Below are 15659 nucleotides of genomic sequence, written 5' to 3'. Positions count from 1 at the left end.
TTTCTACAAAGATGCCACAGCTATGGTGGATTGAAGTGAAATCAGTGAGTTATAAAATCCTGAGAAGACATCTAAAACAGCGGCTGACATGAACACCTATAGAAAGAGAGGTTGCTGCTATAACTGAGAACGTGAGTGGTTCATCTGATTTGTCCTCCAAAATGGTACAAAAAATGTTCTGACACTTACATGGAAAGTATATGACATTACATAGCAATGCTATGCTGAATGCATTTCAGTGAACACCCTGTATACATGCGCATCATTTTATTCCAGTGCAATAAAAATATTAAAGAGAATTAATTCCTTCTGTGTGGAGATCTGTATTCCTGTTCAAGGCAGGGTAACAAAATCATAGCAGTAAAGATATTGTACAAGACTGGATTGCAAGTCAGCTTTCGCAGTTCTTAGTTGTTCAAAAGGTTAGAAAAATTATGTATACCTCTTGCAAAATAGAAAAAGTATAAAAAAGAAATGTCAACAGCACTGAATTGCAGGACATCAGTTTATTTAGAAGAAACGTGTAAGTAAAGATTCTCTTAAAACAGACTCAGCACTTCAATTCTACATTTCTACCAGATCCAGGAACTTCTTGCTGTTATTTGCCCATATCACTCAGTCTGCTGGGGTTTTCCAAGAACCAAATCCCTTATTTAGTCAGATAACATGTTTTCCTTCATGCAATTATGCAAGAACCCCCAGAGTTAGGATGACCCAAACATGTGTAAAGCATACCACCCTTTAAAAATGTTTAATTAGAAGTGGTACCAATTGAATTGCAGGCATTATTTGATTACATAATCTATTTCTCTAGTGCTGTCTTTCTGAAACTGCTCAAGTTTGCATGAATTGGATACAAAGCAACGATGGACAATGTATTTTGGGGTGTGATTTTCTTATCAGACAATCTGCTTGTCGAGTTAAAACTCGGGTCTCTTCTTCTGAGTGAACAGCATTCCTGAGAAATATATTTGGTGGAAATTTGGCTAACAGCATTTGCAGATGGGGATTTGGGAGAGGAAAATTATCACTTCCTTTTCCATTTTCATGTTGTCACCTCTGCCACTGTCTTTTCTTTCTACTCTTAGCCTAACTCTGTTGACTCTTTCCCTTATTTATGCATTTGCTCCTCATATTTATTCAGTGGCTCTTTCACACCTTTCAATTTCTCTGTTTCTCTTTTTCCACATTTTCAAAACCTTGCCTAATCCAGGTCTTCTCTGGCACACAGAGGAATTGAGCAGCAACACTGACGATGAAGAAAAGCCTGAATACAGTACTGTTCAAAGGAATCCCCATGTAAATCTAATACTATCTGAGGGATTATAAGAAGATGCCTAGTAGGAAGCATTATGACAGAAGTATTTATAAATTATTAGTGAACAGTGAGCGTAGTATATTGGTGCTCACCTGCCCTGTTCTCAGTTTCAGCACCTCATCTGGCTGGTGGCATATTTTGTGAGACTTTTCAACTGGGGTTTAAAAAAAAATAAATTAAAAAAAAAATCCATAAAATGCCCCCAACACCACCACTATTTACTGAAAGAACAGCAGACACATTCCTCCTATTTTTTAGGGACATCGAATTATCAGACTAGAAAGGCTTTTCAGCACAGAGTGCAAGAGGAGCAGAATGGACAAGAATTACAAGACTTTCTGACTGTGGGACACAGGCCAAAAAGTCAGTAATTTATTCTGGAGGAGCAGGACTTGTGTAGAGGAAAGGATTTTGGGCAAATTAGCTTGCAAAACTGAACTGACCATAGGTCAAAGGCTAGAAACTGATTTTATTCCCTAAATTAAAAACTATGTTATAGTCCACTTCAATCCCTACTAGTCTAACATTGTTATTAAACATTCCTGGAGAGATCAGTACATTTATATTTCTGAGGAATATTTGACATTTGATGTATTTGTACTATAATCAGGAATAAACCTTATAAACCCTAAAACATATTTTTGTAACTATTCTGACCGTTACTCAAATGAGATGAAATTATTCCAGTGATAAAGGGACCATGGGCATTAGGCTGCCTCAGAGCCTGCAGCAGGGATATTCCACATCACCTGTGCAGCATGAAGCAGAGCTCTACACCAGTTTGCTACAGGCTGATGCAGATCTGAATTTGGGACCAAGTCCTGAGCTCTGCAGGCATGAGCCGCTGGAGTACAAATTAAGGCTGGCAAGACACTGCAGTTTCTCTAACCTTTTTTTTTTTTCATCTCTAAAATCAGAAGACTATTCAGTCTGTACATGGTAGTAATAGGAGTTACTTTATGAAGACAGAACAGAGAAACAGTATTTGAAAAAAAGTGTTTCTTTTACCAGCAATTTTCATGAGACCACTGCTCTCTGATGAGAGATGACTGAACAAAGTGCTATGGGGATGAGAGAGAGTTTCAGCGTCTCTGGTTCCTCCTTGAATAACTAGGAAAGCAACTGCAACGTAGAATTACGTTGTAAGCACAATCCTTTGTAAGTACAAGCTCACAAATCCCTCAACACATAACCTTAGTAACTTCTCAAAAAGAATTAGTTTCTTTCAGAAGCCTAGCTGAAACAACATTTAAGGAGAGGAAGCAAGGGCTAGTCATCCATCTCATAACTGTCTATTTTCTGCACTTCCCTGACCTTTTGAAGAATAAGATTTATAATGGGGAAAATTACTCATGGCATATGCATTGCTAGAAATGTCCTTTAAATAAATTCACTAATGACTACCATTCTTCTGTAATTACAGGGACAGGACTCATATATGGGACTACACATCTCAATAAATGGATGGTTAGAGGGATATATAATTTGACGGTAATTTTATTTAAGAAGAGAAATAAAGTAGGCCATATATTGAACCATACAAATTATGCCTAATTATCACAAATTCTTAGAATCCAATCTTCAACTCATTTCATAGTTTGCAACTTTTGTCAACTTTTATTCATCTAGTTATACCTTGATTATAAAATATTCTGTTTCCATTATATTTCCATGGGTGTGCATGTATATGTATACATACACAATAGTGTGGATTCTGTGAAACACATCTAATTGTTCACCTTTTACTCACTGATTGTGAAAACACTTCTTTAAAATAACCCAAATAAAGAAAATTTATACATTGAGACATAAAAACATCAAATTGTTTTTATCAGTAATTTACTTACTATTTACAAAATGCACACACGCATATACACACACACATACATATATATATATAAATATAAAAATTTTACCAAATGTAACAAAAAGAATCTTCAGTAGAAGTATCGGAATTTGTGCATATTAACCAGAAGTACTAACAGTACTTCAGCACTTACATTACAATAATAGCTGAAGTTTTCTTCTTCACCCAACGAGAACCAGTTTTTGATTGGCCGCTGCTATATTTTTTTACATGAGTGTTGTTCTTTTTTTGTGGAACCATTTTCTTTTTATGTCGAACCATTTAGCAGCTTGTTTGCTGTCCCCTAGTCTATTGATTGTACATCACTGCAGAAAATGCATCAAGTAAATCACAGAGCCCCTACATGCCTATCCTTCTCGCTGTTACTACTGCTGTTGCTCAGAACTTAACCACAACAAAAGTTGATGCTTGGAGCAGATGTATTATAACATCACTCTGATGCAATAACTGAGCATTATAACATCATCATTTCTTTGAATAAATTCTACAGTACAACATTGTTTATAATTAATGGAAAAAACCATAACAGTCCAAAGTGTAGATGCAGAACATTTTTATTCCTGAGTGTTTATATTACTGCTATTTTAATTTATATCTACTAAGAACTGACAATTATCAAAAGCTTCAGTAAAAACAGTGAATCAATAGGAAGTTATTGGTGTTTGGGTTTTGCCTAATGAATGTTATTATTGCCCAGATAAATGGAAAATATATTTAGAAATTCTGCATTCTGTAATTCTACTGTTATGTAGATTTCTTGCTCTAACTTCCACTTTATGAATCACAGGTGAATAGGTAAATCATCATTATAGGTGATTATTCATGATGCCTTTAAATTAAAAACAAAACAAAAAAAAACCCCAAAACAAAAAACAAAAAACAGAGGGAAAGGTGAAATAGTATTAGAAGACGGGGTCAAAACAAACACAGTTAAACCACTGAAGTTCCTACCAAATATTACAGGGATTTTTGCAAGATTTTGCAATATAATTTGTAATTGTAATTTGTAAAATGTAATTTGTAAATTGTAATATAATTTTGCAGCATTTTGCAATATGTAAACTTTTACACAGGTTCAAAAATGCCATTGGATAAATTAATGAGCAAAATAACAAGTGATCATAGCTGTCAAACATAAGGCTAGAACCAATGGCTTAGAAAATATTTGGAGTGGAGTGACTGCAAGATCCATAGTTTCATCCTCCAAATCAACCACACTGAAGATTAGAGATGGTCGGCATTTACTTTCTATTTTAAAGCTACATAGTTGTTCCACAAAGTCAGCCTCTACTAAGATCAATCCCATTCAACTGGGAGGCATGAACTCCAATATCCTAGCTGAATTAAATAAATGTTAATATACTAAGGCACACACTTTAATTTTTACTTTCCCAAAGCTAAGCAACACCTAAAAAAGCTAATAAACAAAACAAAAAAAGCTCTAACACAATGTGCCATGGAAAGTACTATTTTTCAACACAAAGTCAGAATTTCAGGGTTACATTTTGCTCATATATCACTAGCCTATTAAGTAGATGTAATACAAGGAAGAGATACATGTGGGAAGGAGAGGGGGAGGCTTGGGTTATTTAATTCTATTTGTTCCATGAGTGGAACTCCCATTGACAGTTGTGGGAATAAGTAAGATATGGCCCATGGCATTTCAGCTCAGCAATCAATTAATATTGCAGTGATAGTAACTAATAACCTGATCTTCTTGTCACAGTACTGTGTTTTTTGCCAAGAATAATTTTTCAAATTTCAAGTAGTGATAATTTCTAGCTCTCTCTTCATTTAATCACAATTTTAAATATAGTAACGGACTAGTCAGAAGTATATTTCTTTTCCCTTAGGAATATATCAGATGTACTATGGAGGAGAAGAAAGAAAAGAAAATGAAAAAAATAAAATTAGGTAATGGCTATGGGGAAAAAAAAATCCATCAGTGCTGATCAGTCATGCTGCCTAACAGAGATGGTGAAAGATTTCCAGAGGAGGGATTGAGAAGGAGGTATTAACTCTTTACCGTTTAGTGAATTAATCAAGCTAATGATCAACCTCTTAAGAGTGAATTGATCAAAGTCCTCTTCTACGTCTAGAATGCAGAAAGCAGAGAATTTATAGTCCAAATAGCCAATTCACATTTTTATCAATTATTTGTGTGCTAGCGTCTCACTATCTTCCTGAATGAGCATGAATCAATATATTCAATCAATATTTACATCCTCTATAATCCACCACAATTTCCACTAACATCCACTAAAAGATTCTCTTGACTCCCACTGAGGATAAACAGATTGCAAAAATGATTGAGGTGCATTATTAGTACATAAAGATCTTTCTAAAGGAAATGATGGATTTACCAACACTGTGTACTCTTTCAATTTAGCATATTTTCAGAAGAATTGTGCTCATATTAAGAACTAACAATTACAATAAATGGCAAAGCCTCTGGATGAAATATAGTTATTATAACAGCAGATAAGTAATGGAGTAAGGACCATTGTTACTGGAAGCATTCACTTGTTGATAAGTACTGCCTATTCAGAAATACAGATGTATGTACCAAAGGCCATCAACAATCTTAAGATTCAGGTCAGGATATTCATGATTAAAAAATATCATTTTTCAGGAGCACAGCTGTGAGCTAATGCATTTTCCTTTTTTTAATTCAATTGCTTTAATGTGGTATTCTGGAAGCCTTATAGGGCAGTGACTATCTCAGGGCATGACTCATAAATAAATTAAGAGCAATAACTTTGAGATAGAAAAATTCAATAAGTTCAGAAAGGGGATGCAGGCCATTTATTAAATATCCTAACTGAACTGAAGAGTCTTAGTCAGAATTTAACAGATTTTCTGTGATTTTAAGTGTATTTTTTTATGTAACTTTGATGCTGTTGTAAGCTTCCCTCTCAGAAAAAACCTTTGGCTTAGTACAAAAGATTTTAAAGGCTTATTTTAAGCTTTTTTAAGGGTGGAATATACTGAATCAATCTCAACACAATAAGCTTTTTCTCAATAGCAGCTTTTATAGAAGTATCATTTGTAGATTCCCTTAATGGATGAACTGAATGATTTACTTCAAATGGTACATTTGTTGCTGACAAAGCAACTTCAGGCAAAGTACATTTAACCATGGGTTGGTTATGGAGGACAGCAATACACACTCACAGCAAACTTAACTGAATATTCAAGATTATGATTTAACTTCATGCTTAAATTAATACCACTTCCAATCTCTCCTCAATGAAGTCAGCTCAGAGAGGAATCATATAGACTGTATTTTTCAGTGAAATGGCAAATAATTACCAAAGAGGGCATCCCATTCCACTTGTTTTATCCTTGTATCACCAGGCAGATTATTTTCTTTAATATTCCCAGGTTTTTTCAAAAAAGGTAATTTTGAGTAGAAATATCGTCTAGATCCTTCAAAATAAATTACATCATTGATCGAATGCCCCACTGTTCTGTGAATGAAAAAGTTACCTTCATGTATAAATGAACAAATTTATCTGTCTTTTCAGGTAGAGAGATTGGGAATATGTGCTTTTAAAAATTTTAACAAATATCTACATCTTGTTATGTAGGAGAATTTAACTTTCTCAACCTTTGCACCTGCAAAGAGATTTGCTGGTGTGACCGTCTCTGCTGGCTACCCTGAATGGACCGTGCTCTCTGAATCAGCACAATTTCTTCCCTAACCAGAGCCTTACAGTCTGAAACTACGTGATTCACCAAGTCAGCTAGATGTTATATGCTACAGGTGGGAACGGAATGCAAATGGTCCTGTAAAGTCAAACAGGATTCCTGCTGTGGCATGCTCAGCAGCAGCCGATGTAGCACTAGCTTGAAAACACCAGGGAACAGCCTTCTCCAGCTTTCAAACATAACCAAAACCGCATATCGAAAGCTGCCCAAGAACAGGCTACACTGACCGTTCCTCACCTCGGGATCTCCTGGAAACAGGAGAATTTTGTTTAGTTGTTGGGTTGTTGCTAAGCTCCATCCACACTTCCATGACACACAGCTCTGTGAGCACCAGCATCTAGTCAAGCATTTGCTCCTTTCTTCTTCCTTAGACTCCACAAGACAAAGACACACACACACGTGTTCTGATCACAAATAGTTCTGTGGCGAACTTTAAGGGTCACACGGACGTTTGGTGAGATCAAATGATGAAAGTCTTCCTCTTGCAAGTGACATGATCACAGTTTAAACTATTTCCTTTTTGTCCACAATTTGAAGATATGTTTGTCCCCGCTTTAAGTCCAGAAACCACAGAAATATTTGGTGCGATACTGGAGTAGTGCACTGGAAATTCAGTATGGTCCAATGTGTTTATTACCACAGCTGTCACAAAGTTTGGGTTTAATGACCTCCTTTCTAGCTAACATGATACGTATCAGAATGTGTACCTTTTTTTAAATATGAGCTTTTGCTCAAGAAGGACTGTGTTTACCATTATAATATTATTGAAATACCTTCACTATTTTCAGAGCTCTCATGCAAACATGTATTGTTGTAAGGTCACCTCCCCTGAATGAGATTTCCTTTCCCTTCATGAATGTAGCAATAACCTGTATTTTTTTATTTTGCCTTGTTGAATCAAAGATGCTCAAAGAAATTGCCAGCTATATACAACAGGTCTACTTCATGCATTACTGAAACATGGTCTCTTCCAAGTCAAAAGTTCTCAAGAGGTTAAAGCCTTTTAAAAGGACACTATACAGCTTAAAACAAACTAAAAACCATATATGGAGTTGGAACTGCACAGATAAATATCTTCCTGAAATCAAGTATATTTTCTAAAATATTAAGACTTTTAAAAAATGTAATAAGACCATAATTGGAATAAAATATTCTGATTTTATCCAGAAGCACCTAAAACTGTTCTCCACAAGAAGTTTACATTTTTGTTTTATTTGGCTTTGAAATACATATATATTTTTTTAATGTTGTAATTTCCATCTAGATTTATTTGACTTATTTTCTTCTCAGCACAAATAAAGAGCTGTGTTTACAAGGAACGGAACAGCCATCATGACTGAAGCATCAGGCTGTATTTATTTCCTGTTTGACTCTAAATATCATTCTTCCACTACCTTGAGCCAAGTGGCAGGTACTAATGGAGAAAATGCTGCAAGATTTGTCAGAATTATTTATAACACCTATTCAGTAAGTCTGAACTTCTTCCACAGAGGAGACTCGCTGAGGGGCTGGAACTGTGAGTGTTTCGCTGATTATTTTCAGCTGACAGTGACCCTCTGCTTCAGCTACCAGAGCGGTAGATCTCTTTCAAGAAAGTGTTTAGTGCAGCTTATAATTATTCAGCACTGAGAGATGCAGCAGTCCTAAAAAGGGCTTGTTAAACAAGCTTATTAATTGACAAGGGGCCACAGACAATTAAGCTCACAGGAAAGCAGCACTTCCATATGCCTGATTTTCTCTGTGCTTTCCAACTTTCCGTCAGCTCAGAACCTTTTATATGGGGTATTGACAATCATTGCTCCAAACCGCTTTTTCGTAATTTTGGAAGGTTATCCCTACTGCCTACCCCTGTTTCTAAGGAGTCTGCTCTCAGAACTCCATAAATAAAACCTGTTGTGTTATTTCTCTGCCTTTTCCCAACCCAGCTGCATATAGTTTTAGAAAGAGCATGTATGGAAATGAGCATGCGTACATAGTTTTAAAAGATGCTATCTTATGCTCGGATAAAAGGCTTATAGTGTAGGGCAACAGAGGAGCAAACAAGAGGAAAGCAAGTGGACCTGAGAAAAATATTTCATACTCTGCTAAAGGGTTTGTATTCTACAGCCATTTCCAGCTGATTGTTGCACTATAAATAAAGATTCAAGGTGCCGCCAGCTTACAAGTTTGCATGTACTTCTATGTGCACACGCAAATTTATAGAATGATACGGGCTTTCCAATCAACTCAAAGTAACAATATACAGGAAAAAAATGGGTATCTCCTACTGTAACAAATTGGGACTGATCACTGAAAAAAGCTCAAGCTTATGAAGAGAAAAGCAGGTTTGCTAGACTAATGCCCGAGTTTTAATTTTTAAGTAGCACAAATGGTTCCCCAGCGCTGTGGAACAGGACGGGCTCTTCCTCAATCCTTGGCTACATTATTGAACATGTTCCGTGAGATACTTCATGTTTGGATCTCTTTACTGACCTTAGTTTTGTTTTTTCTTTTTGCTTTTTTCACCTCTGTGCCTGTGAAGAATTGCAGAAGGTCTCTCTGCAATAGGTGTGGGACCATTGGCGGGGCCATTTTATTATGCTGTTTAATAGGATGTATGTCATAATAGAAAGATGAGTTAAGAGGATGCTCCTAACCAACTCTCTGTTAGTTGCCATTCCTAATCTGACTGTAGAGATATTCCCTCAGCTGATACTGAAGTCTGTCTCCCAGAAAGGCGGCGCAGAAGAGAACGTTGCAGACAGGATTCCATTTTAGGTGGCTGGTTGAAGCTGAGGTCTTCCTCTGCTTGGATATGTAAGCACTGGGTGAGTACATTCATCAGGGCAAAATCCAGGGCTCAAGCATGGGCTTCAAATAGAAAGCATGGGTATTTTCATGTGAGTTGCAGAAACTCTGTACTGAACCTTTGGTCCTAAGCCTGTAATACTTTGTAACTTGTAGAACAAGGCATCATTAAATTTTCTATCTTACAAGCCAAATCTCAGGAACCATTATATCCTGTAAAGCATGCAACTTCCTTCTGGGACTTAGGTAATAAAAGTAATCTGTACTGAGTCGGTTTTCTCACTGCTTTACTCGGTGTATTAATTGTTACTGCTCTATATTATAGCAATTACTTTTATTCATGCTGCAGTTCATATGTAGGAAACTTACTGAAGTCATTTGAACTTTGTGATGTATAAAACTGCATGTTCAGGCTCAGCAGGAACGGGCCATTCTGCTTGTGATCTGAACTATTATTTCTAATCTACTAACGTGTTCGGTTAACTCAGTTCCAGACTCCCAACAGCGGTAGCTCTGTGCAGGACAAAGAACCTGTTTTCTTTGGTGGGAATGAGGACAAATGTAACCACACAAGCTAATTCCAGCCTCCACTGCCATTTGACTCAATAATACACTGCTTTTGTTCCTTAAGGATTAGCTTCCCAGAAGCTGAAGAGACCTTCTTTGTATGCTTATCTTTAAATGTTTTGGTGCAGATTTAGACTACAGAATACTGGTCATGCTATTTAAAATGTGATTATCTTTGCAGTTTGCCATGCAAAAGAGTTTACTGTGAAAGTACTGGTGGCGACGACAGTATCTCTCTGCCACACAATAAATATCTTAATTTACAAATTGTTTTTAATGGGTAAGTGTCAAAATTTAAAACAGCACTATACATAATATTGTCCAACTAAGAAGCAGAGGCTCAGCTTATATTTTTAGCATAAATTTTACACAGAGACCACCAGTTTCAAACAATGCATCACTCTGAGTCTGAATTTCATGGACACTGCATTAGTCCAAGGAAGAGAAATTAAGAACAAAATCAAACACTATAACCCAAAATGAAAAATACGGGGTATAAAATACAAACCACTAAAAATAAGAGAGTAAAAGTTGAAAAGTAGGTTTCGTTAAACTGATTTAATTTTAAACTATTACTTACAGCATAAGTAACATAGGCAAGAAAATTTGTTTTATATGTCTACATACATATACTTCAGAAATATAGCTATAGGTATGGAAAGATATACATAAACCATATGCTTAATGTATATTTATATAAGGAACGCTACCAAAATTTGGTAGGTTTACAAACTCTGAGGTTGCATTGGAGAACAGAAGTATTCAATAAATTAGAGCAAAACAAGATACCTGTCTCAGGTTATTTCCTTTCTGAGTTAGTACAGTGAAAAATCAGGTTATTCTGCAAAATATTGGGTGCAATAAACTTAAAGACTTGCTTACGGCAAAAAAGAAAAGTGACTGTTGCTGCCCAAGCCTATGTATTTTCAGGTATAGCAGTTTTCTCTGTGTATGAAGTGTCTCTTACTTGTCTTGATGCTCCCACACAGAGCCAGAAAGATTGGATTCCTCATTGTAATGATAGATACTATTCATTTCCCCAGAGGCTGCCTCAGTTTAGAAACTAAGTAAATCTCACATTATTTTCATTGTCCTGGTGCTACTATTCAGAAAAAGCTATGAATACTATACCCATTTAATCACAGTGTTTGGGAGGTGTATGGAAGGGATAACAAGTGTTTTACATCCTTGTCCCCTACACAGCTTTGACACAGCTCCCATGGTTATTAAGGCAAAATACATGCTTAAGCTCTGACCACAGGTAGTGACGCAGTATCCCGTAATACAGGGGAGAGAGGATTGTGATCTTCCAAAGCTTCCTGAGCACGTGAGATGTGCCAACAAGATTTACATTTAGAAAAATTGCTCAAAAATGAAATTTTACGGCCTCTATTGTGTAACATGAGCCCGAAGATAAGTTTGTTGATCATTTCTTGTATCTGTCTCCCTAAGGACCTGTATCAACTACAACTATAAACTAATATAAATCCACAAATCAACCCTTGATTCAATGTAAAAGAAGCTTGATTAACTTGTCAGCCAGCAAAACTGATATAAGTATCTCCACAGTAGCATATTAACTACCAATATTTTAACACATTTAATCCAAATTTATTCAGTTTTCTAACAAAGCCCAGGTCCCCTGGAAGTCACACAAGACGGTTTGCCCAAGTCTGCTCAGTTAAACTTAATTTAACTGAATCTGTAAACATCTTCGTAACATGTGAGCCCTTTTGAAGTCACTGAGGTCCCTAATGCTTTTCAAGTAGTGTATTTAACTTGGGACGGCTAGCAACACTTCTGAAAATGTCCCTAAGAACTGTTTTGCAGCTGGGAGGCTGTTCAGGAAAGTCTTCCCCGTTACCACAGTTTTGTCAGCTTTTTACAGAATTGGACATGCATGCATTCTAAGAGCAGGACACCGGTATAAGTGATCTTGCCAACCTAGTCTGTAATATAACCTCTGAAAAATGGACCGCTGGTACCAGCTTCATTTCCTATTGTTTTCATTCTCCTGTTTTCAAATGGGTAGGCTTTTTAGTGTCCAATAGTAGACGCTCCAAATTCCCCACTGGCAAGGTTTGGTGTGTGAATCACATGCATCAAAGGAAAAGAAACAGGAAAAAGTTAGAACAGTTCTTTAAGCACCGTATCAAATATGCACATTTGCGGGGCAAGGGGGGGGGGGGGGGGACGGACGCAGAGAGAGAGAGTTAGGTCTGTGAAATAATCAGTACAATGGCAGACTTCTTAAATGTAGTATGGAACCGAGACGTACACTACATGCTCCAGCAGTTTTGAAGACGTTTTGGCAGACATCTTTACAAGACCATTCTGCTTAGAAAAAACTTAAAGAGGCCAGCACACTGAAATAAAAACTGTAAGTTGGCTAGTTACCATCAATATAGTACATACCCTAAAATTCTTTCAAGAAGCCAAATACTTAGAACTCCTAATTTAATTGCAGTCAACCCACATTAAAGATGATTGCCAGTAATACTGCCAGTAACAATAATCAGAAACAAAGCATCAAACATTATAAAATAAATCACAGCTTTTCATGAAATTATGTTTTTACAGGCCAGATTATAATATTCTGACTTATCTCCGTGAGCATTTCATTCCAAACCAGCCCATTTTTTTCAGTGATACAGTCCTCAGTATGATTATCAGTATGTGGCCTGTGGCAGAAAGAAAATCCATCCTTCAGAAAATTCTTATGACTTCATATGTGGACATTGGGCAAGTGAGGAAGATGAGAACTAGGCAGACTCTCCAGACAACAGTTACATCTGACCTTTGGAATCTTACTTGCTTTAACCTTGTCACTAAAAGACCTAAGAGCCATATACGATTCTTCTGATGTGCAGAGACCTTCAGCTCACATCACTTACAACTGCATGCAAAGACCAAATTTCTAAAATGTGATTCTCAACATCCTTCCCCCTTTTTTTTTTCCCCTCAGACTTACCTGGTTTCATCAATATAAACGGCCTCCAGCACAGATGCTGCATATTCAATATTCTTTTTTAAGTCCACCACATTAATGTCACCCTTCTCCAGCTGCTTTACCAAGCATCTTAATCTGTGGGGGAAAAAAAAAAAAAATCAATGTGTTACTTATATCAAATTTTAGTGTATGCATTTTCTATTTGAATTATTGGAACAAACACAATAGCCAATGTAAAGGCAAGAGACCATCACCGCATCTCTTGTCTTGTTTAAAAAAAAATCTGGTTTTAAAACCCACGTAACAATGACCAGTTGTATGTTTTTACAGCTTGCTAAATTTGTAAGATCTATTAAGATAAGGCATATCATTCCAGTAAGTCAGAGGACTCAGTACTACCATCAGAGAGATTTCATATTAATTTGTGACATTACTATTATGCCTGAGTCTCTCATTTTGCTTAAATAATAACAAAAGCTTTGCAAGTTGTCTTACTATAATTTTTCTCTGCTTAGAAGGTCGATTATAATTTTTTAATATCCACTATGTACTGATTTTGCTTCATTTAAATGTCTTTAATTTTTATTTAGGCCTCCAGTGTGTTTTTGCTGCAGAATTTGTATTTCTTATTAGCATGAGCTAATATGGAGCTCCATTGTTTCTCTGTTTACAGAAATTTCATCATTATACCAGACGAAAGGTGGTGCCTATGGCATTAGAAAAATCCACATATTTTCCCAAGTGTGCTTTAACTTTTACTTTTGAGAACTTTCTTTTACATTACAAACATGGATACGCCCAAAGGAGATTTTGTAATGCATCAACTCATGCCCTTGTAGCAATACACTTATACTCCTTGAATACCAGATTTTTCCGAAACTCTCCAATGAGAAGAACACTTCTGACGCTGATCAACTTAACCGTACAGAGTAGTCACAGCACTGGAGTGAAATTAAAACCTTACCAGCAACTGTGTAGAGCTAAATGGATGCTTAAAAAAGTATGGGTATTTTCCTTCTTTCTGTCCTATATCTCTGAGTTGAAATAATCTACAGTTTTGTATCATGTAAGATAAAGATTTCTGTGATTAAAGATACATCATTATTTTAACATAACTTTCACGAAATAATCTTTTATGTGTACAAAATGTGAAAAAATCGAAACAGACATTTAGTTAAAAAGTGGATTGAAATTGAATCAACACTAAGCTGGCTTTACTTTCAGAAAAAATCATACTTGTGATGTGAAAAAGCATATATAAAAGTAGACAATATGTTACATAATAATATGTTATATATACTATATATATTTTTAGTGGGCGTATACAATATTTGATAACTAATTAAAATGTATGAATTAAAAAAATGCAGTGATATTCAAAACAAATCTCTCCTCAACTTGTAAAGTACTGTTCCGTCATAAAACCACCTTCATGTTTTTTCTTTATATTTATTTGGCCTAAGTATAATTATGTCGAAGCCTGCAAGTATAATTTTAGCAAATGAAGTTTTAAGACCAGCCTCCTCAGTTCTTCAAAGCCTTAATTCAACTCAAATTACCATAGAACATAACACAAGTAAGGCTCTTAGCAACCATATTTACTTGGTATATAACACACTGCATTGCATATCAGCGGAATGGAAAATTTAGTGTTAAAAATTTTTCTCAGAGAAGTGGGTGGATGAAATACTGTGGGAGCGCATCTCCTGCACAGAAATAACCTTATGCATGGGGAGGCAGTTCCAGTGCATAACTCCTTCCACTTCATAGGTACCTATAGACTGAAGAAGCTAATTCATAGACGCTCACCTTGCAGTTCCCAACACAAGCACTGTAACTCTCCTGGGGTGTCTGCTCCTCAGTAATGCACGCAAACACACGTACAACCCCTCCTGAGCACCAACGCCAAAATGCCCAGGTGAGTCTGGCAGCATCATCACCACTACTTGCAAACAGCCGTAGGGCGGCTCTCCCACTTGCGCTGTTCCCTGCGTGTTTGACTGAGCATGTCTCCAAATTGCACTTTCCAAAGCGGAAGCGTAAATGAATTTAGAAATGCAACACTTCACAGTGGGGGACCAGGCTATGGTAGAACAATATTCACTCAAAATGGCTTCAAATCCTACGATTTCCAGTGGCTCTACATTTTCTCGGGGCATAGAGCAGATGACAGATACTTGGAATCATTTTTACGCTTGCAGGAGGAAAGGAGTCCCTGGGGGAGCCCTTAAGCCACAACAACCTTGCAGTATCTCGCTGCATAGGTGGCAGTCAACTGATGTAACTTGCCCTGTAGTTATAGTTCATATTCTAGGAGGAATGCAGAACACAGTAACAGACCAGGCAATTTGGAAAAGCTGCTCAGGCAAAGTGATTCTGAAGAGGTTACAGAATCACAAAAGGACAAAATCTGTATAACTCAATGATGACCAGTGACCTTGTCATCTCATGCATCCACG

The 15659-nt window shown here is 36.5% G+C and overlaps 1 protein-coding gene across 5 annotated transcripts in view; it reads right to left on the bottom strand.

Moving 5' to 3' along the window:
• Positions 1–15659, bottom strand: part of PDE1A (phosphodiesterase 1A) — a 184047-nt gene that overhangs the window by 48831 nt on the left and 119557 nt on the right. For all 5 annotated transcript variants that reach the window (XM_049805235.1, XM_049805201.1, XM_049805226.1 and 2 more), the window contains one exon: positions 13222–13335. In XM_049805235.1, the coding sequence (XP_049661192.1) occupies positions 13222–13335 (114 nt within the window). The remainder of the gene's footprint in view (positions 1–13221; positions 13336–15659) is intronic.

This window comes from Accipiter gentilis, chromosome 1, assembly GCF_929443795.1.
Source record: "Accipiter gentilis chromosome 1, bAccGen1.1, whole genome shotgun sequence".
Lineage (NCBI taxonomy): Eukaryota > Metazoa > Chordata > Aves > Accipitriformes > Accipitridae > Astur > Astur gentilis.
Note: the sequence above shows the minus strand (reverse complement) of the source record. Positions and strands in the feature narration are given on the sequence as shown.